The sequence below is a fragment of the Otolemur garnettii genome, unplaced genomic scaffold (genome assembly GCF_000181295.1).
Source record: "Otolemur garnettii isolate 467f Iridium unplaced genomic scaffold, OtoGar3 scaffold00066, whole genome shotgun sequence".
Lineage (NCBI taxonomy): Eukaryota > Metazoa > Chordata > Mammalia > Primates > Galagidae > Otolemur > Otolemur garnettii.
In genome coordinates, this window is record NW_003852461.1 from 1278797 (window position 1) to 1284135 (window position 5339).

General features: G+C 51.7%; 1 protein-coding gene across 1 annotated transcript in view; it reads right to left on the reverse strand.

Annotated features, from left to right (window-relative positions):
• Positions 1-2259: 2259 nt before the first annotated feature.
• The window catches only part of CDCP2 (CUB domain containing protein 2), a 19540-nt gene continuing 16460 nt past the window's right edge, over positions 2260-5339 (reverse strand). The window contains exons 5-6 of the mRNA XM_023515128.1: positions 4079-4257; positions 2260-2586 (exon numbers count right to left, since the gene is read on the reverse strand). Coding sequence (XP_023370896.1) covers positions 2260-2586; positions 4079-4257 — 506 coding nt within the window. The remainder of the gene's footprint in view (positions 2587-4078; positions 4258-5339) is intronic.

Here is a 5339-nt window from a genome sequence, read left to right on the forward strand (position 1 = left end):
CTGATCAGCCTTACCTCGTAAGCAGGAAGGCTGAGCTTAGACAGGTGAGGTGACTTGCCCAAAGTCACACAGCTAGCAAGTAGTGGAGCCCTGGTTTGACCCTTCGTTGTCTGGACACAGAGCTGGAGCTCCTGGCCTCTGCAGTGGTAGAGATCAGCTTTGGGGAGGAGACTTGGACCCCTAGCTGTCCCACATACCTGTGCTTATGCACCCATGCACACACATGTGCACTTACATATACACACGCACCATCACACAACAGCTTTAGAATTAGGCTTGGCACAGGCTGTCCTGTTGTCTCCCCACCCTAATGAGTGACAAAATCAAGGTCTAGCATTCACCCACCTGCCCCAGGCCCCACCAGCAGCCCAAGGTTCAGTCCACGGTCCTGGAGGGAAGATCTCCAGAGCAGCCCAGAGTCTATCTAATGTACATCCAACCCTTCCCACACAGGGAAACTAAGGCCCAGGGGATCTGTAAGCTATTCTCAAAGCAGGCTAGCAAAGGCACCTGGCTCGGATACTGACAGCAAGAAGGTGGGTGGGAGAGAAAGAGGAAGGGGCCTCAGTTCCAAACACCTCAGAATAGACTCAGGACTGTCTCCTGCCAGCCCACCTACCCTGACAGACTCCCCCAAGTCATTATTACATTGCTACATCCTCACAGGAAGATAAGAACTGTGGTGCCATTTTGCAGATGGGAAAATCAAGGCTCATAGAATTGAAGTGACTTGCCCAGGCTCACACGATAAGGAAAAGAGCTGGGACTTGAGTCCAGTTCAGTTCCTAATGCTCTTGCTTAACTGATTTCTTACTTTGTTGGTTCGTTTCTCTCTCATTTTTTTCCCTTCAAGTTACCAACTCACCCGCCCCTCTCCCTCCCCAGTTCTGCCTGCCCACATTATAAACATCTTGAAGGCAGGCATCTAATTGGACTTGTGCATTGATTGGCTGTATATGTGGACCCTGCCACAACCACAGACATGGAATCTGGAAACCAGCGGATGCTTGTTGGGGTGTTGAATGAATTGTAATTGGGCTACAATTTCTTTTACCTTGATATTGGCGGTGAGCATAGTCAATTTGGAGATGTCCATTATTGTGGAAGGACTCACTCAAGTGATCATTATGCAAATACAGAGGTAAGCAAAGGAACATGGTGTGTTATGAACGTAATTTTTGTTTATTTTTCATTAACAAGATTGCTCCACTTCTTTCTATCAAGAAGAGCTCTGAGAAGGGTGAAGCAATCTGCATAATAATCTCAGAGGTCTTCTCATAGGGAAGCGATGGGAACTCAACTCCTGCCCCCAGACGTGGAGTTAGAAAAATACGAGGGAACTGGAGTAGCTCTGAGTCGACTGGAGTATCTCTGAATGAAGTCCGCAGGCAGGAGAAGGTACAGAGGACTCCAGAAAGAACTCTGGAGGGCAAGGAAGGGCTCAACTTCACAGGCAGGGACAGACACATGGGACTTCAATCCGCTTTTCAGTCAAGGATCACAAGACATTGGAGGGAAAACTCCAACATGAAAGAGAAACAGCAAGTCTCCAGCCTCCAGCCTCACGACAAGCACAGCGTGGGGTCCACCTTGATTTATAGAGGGACATGACCCAGGAGGGCACCACCACCTCAGCCGACAAGCCCTCCTCGGGATGCGCAGGCCCAGTTTTCAACAGTGACGTTGGGTGGCCGGGGCCGAAAGGACAGCACTAGATAGGGCTTTAGCTCCTGGTTCTCCGTTCCTAGAGTCTGGGGGCAGAGCCGGCTTACTTTAGACTAAGTCCCGAAGGTTTCTGGGTTAATTTAGGAGGGTAAAAGGCTCTGGATGGATACTGGACTTCCTGCTACTGAAGGCTCAGGATGAACAATGAATTGGGAAAATACGCAGTGCCATTATTGGTACCCTGTATTGGTGAAATATATGTCACAGAATGAGTCAGCTTTATACACACTGTGCCGCAAGAGCCTGCAACTGTGCACACTGACAAGTAACACGCACGGGAGAGTTCTTCCTATAGCCAAGCATCTGTAAGACTAACGGTAACAGCAGCTGATATACAGACCTGGCGTGCTACAGTCTACGGAGCCCTTTGCCACTTATGCTCTTCTCTGAGCTTCATGCCAGCCTGTGAGATGCTGGGCAGAGAGACGTTGTCCCTAGGAAACTGAAGCTCAGAGAGGCACCTGTCCCACCTCTGTTCCAGATCCCTTAGCTGCCTCACAGGGATGCCAGGCGCCAGGTCCCTCTCCTGCCTGCTCATAGCAGCATCAGGACCACAATGGCAATGACCATGAGGACTCCAGCCAGGATGCAAAGTCCCAGGAAGACGATGTCACTTGTATCCTGGGCCACGGCGGTCACCGGGCCATCCAGTGCCTCTGCCTCGTCCCTGGGTGGCGCTTCCTGAAGGTGCTCAGCAGTGGCAGCGTAGGGCCCACGCCAGTTGGAGCCGGACAGCAGGTGGACAGAAGCCTCCTTGCGCCGTGGCTCACAGAGGACCTCATACTCGTGGATGTCATCCTGCCCAGCAGCCGAGAAGTCGATGTACAGCACACTGACGATCACGGAAGTATTGTTCCTTCTCTGTGGGGTCACAGGGCACTCACTCACACCTGAAGGGACTTGAGCTGACCCTGCTCCCCTCTATATGTGTATACGTGGGGGTGTCAGTAGCAAGGGGGCAGAGCTCCAGAGCCTGGGTCCTGGTCCTAGCTTGGCCACTGTCTGCCATCCCACTCAAAGCCCCAGTGTCCCCATCTGTAAAATGCAGGACCTGAGAGTGGAAGGGCCAGAGTTAACCTACTGATAAGGAGAGGAGGGGGAAATTGCAGACGCTGGGGGTGGGGGAAAGTTTTAGGGGGCTTTTGTGAGCAAGAGACCTGAGAAGGGAAAAAAGCCGCACAGGACATGGCGTTGGTGGCTTTGAAGTCACATCTCTAACATTTTTAAAGAGATGCACATAAAGCTTAGCATCACATTATTGCTTCGGCCAGTTGAGCTGTGCTTCTTTGAAAGCAACTCTATGCAGAGGTCAGTCCTCATGGATCTGGGATTTATGAGGATTACCTTGAGATTCCACGAATCTAAGGTCCCTGGATTTTATGTTTCCAAGATATTGACTCCAAGAGTCCATGGTTTCGGAGTTCTGAGTGCTGGCGGTGGTTCTGTGGCTCTGAGCCTGAGTGTCTGTGAGTCCCTGGGTCTGGGAATTCATGATTCTGGGAGTCTGTCTCCATCATTCCTCAACTCTGTGGAATGTGATTCTGTCCCCAAGAAAACCCCTGAGAGACTTAGGACATGGAGTGGGGGTGAGGGCACAATATCTGGGCAGCCAGGACTGACACCCCCACTTCCTCAAGTCAAAAGAACAGTGGCTGCCAGGAGGCTGGGGATGGTAGAGGGTGAGTAAGGGGCAAAGGGATACGTATGGCTAATGTTGTATGGTGGGGGACAGTTTGCTGGAAAGTGTACAATTTCTGCAAATCCCCTGGATTCCAAGGCTGCAGAGTTTCTCAACAGAGGCCACTGTTCCTTCTCTTCCCGTTCTGCTTCCTGACCCGTCCCTAAGAGTACAAATATGCAGGCTGCTTGGGCCACCACCCTGACCCTCGGAGGGCCTCTGCCAGGGTTCCTGGCCTCCAAAACACGAGGATAGTAGACACAATTCACCTGTAAGCCTCCTAGCCTTTTGAGGGAGGTGAGTCCCATTCCTTGAAAGGCTCTTTTGTTTCGAAGAGCCCAGGGAGGATTTAGTTTGCCACGTTGGGAGGGGTGAAGACTTCAGAGCCCCTGGGGAACTCTGAGGGAGAAGGGAGGGAGAGTGGGAACTCTAGCCGAGGGGCAGCCAACAGGGAGGCTTCAGGATGTCCCTGGGATGCACAAGGGGACCCAGTTCTCTGTCTCCCCTATTTGAGTTCTTTGCTACCTCTGCACTCACAGGTTTGTCGAGGTAAATAAAGGCAAGAAGGGCTGAGCTCTGCGTCCAGGCTAGTGTCAGCACCAGAGAACGACTGGTGCCTTCCAGCAGGGATCAGGGCCCCACCCTCCTGCCTGCCCCCTCCTCCCAGCCCCCTACCTGAGATTCAGTGCCGCAGGTGTCAAAGCGGGCCTGGATCCTGAAGTTGCTGCCAACTTCCTGGGCGGCACAGCTCCGGCTGCCCAGGTAGACCTTGGTCCGCTCCAGTGGGGCCAGCGCCTGCGCCGAGATCAGGATCTGGAAGTCTGTGCGGGAGCAGCTCACGTTCATGGGCACCACTGGGAACAGGAGGGAGGGGCGTGAGGCCTTGGGGCCAGATCCAGTTCTCACCTCCCCAGCAGTGCCCGCTCCCCTGCAAAGGGTGGTAGATGGGGAAACGGAGGCCCAGAGTGGGGAAGGCGCTTATGTAGCCCTCCAGGCCTAGTGTGTGATATTTCTCACACATTAGTCCATTTAATTTCTTAAGATTGTGAGCTCTGAGGGCAGGCCCCAGGCCTGGTTCCCTCAGTGTCATCTGAGCCCAGCACCAAGCTTGGAAAGACCAGTGAATGCTGAATGAATAACTGAATTTTTCTCTTTCTTTTCTTTTCTCCTTCCTTCCTTCCTTTCGTCCTTCCTTCCTTCTTTTTTTTTTTTTTGACAGAGTCTCACTCCATTGCCCAGGGTGGAGTGCAGTGGCCTCAGCCTATCTCACAGCAACCTCAAACTCCTGACTTCAAGGGATGCTCCTGCCTCAGCCTCTAGCTAGGACTACAGGTGCCTGCCATGATCCCTGGATCATTTTCTATTTTTAGTAGAGGTGGGGGTCTTGCTCTTACTCAGGCTGGTCTTGAACGCCTAAGCTCAAGCTATGATCCCACCTCAGCCTCCCAGAGTGCTAGGATTACAGGTGTGAGCCACCATACCCAGCCAGAATGTTCTTAATCATAATAAAAGCTACTATTTGCCAATCACTTTGCCAAATGCCAGACAATTCATTCCATGGTTCATCCAATCATTTAACAGACATTTATCATGATGTGCATGCATGAGCACATCAGCTGTGGGCTATTCTAGCACCACAGTTACAGACATGGAAAAAAAAAAAACAGCCCAAAATTCTTGCCCTTGTAAAGTTTACATTCTAGTTTGGGAAGGGGGCAATAAATACGCAAAATACACATAAGTGTCAGAGTGCCTTGAAGGAAAATCAAGGACAGAGGAAAAACAAGGAGGGTCAGGAGGGACCTGGGTTTTTAACCTCTGGATCATCAGGATTCCACGTTTCGAGGTCTCTCCACCCTATTTGGCAGCCCCCTGTGTTTCCTACAGGCCAGGATGGTGTGCGAATGTGACTCTGAGTATCTGGGTTTGTGAGTGT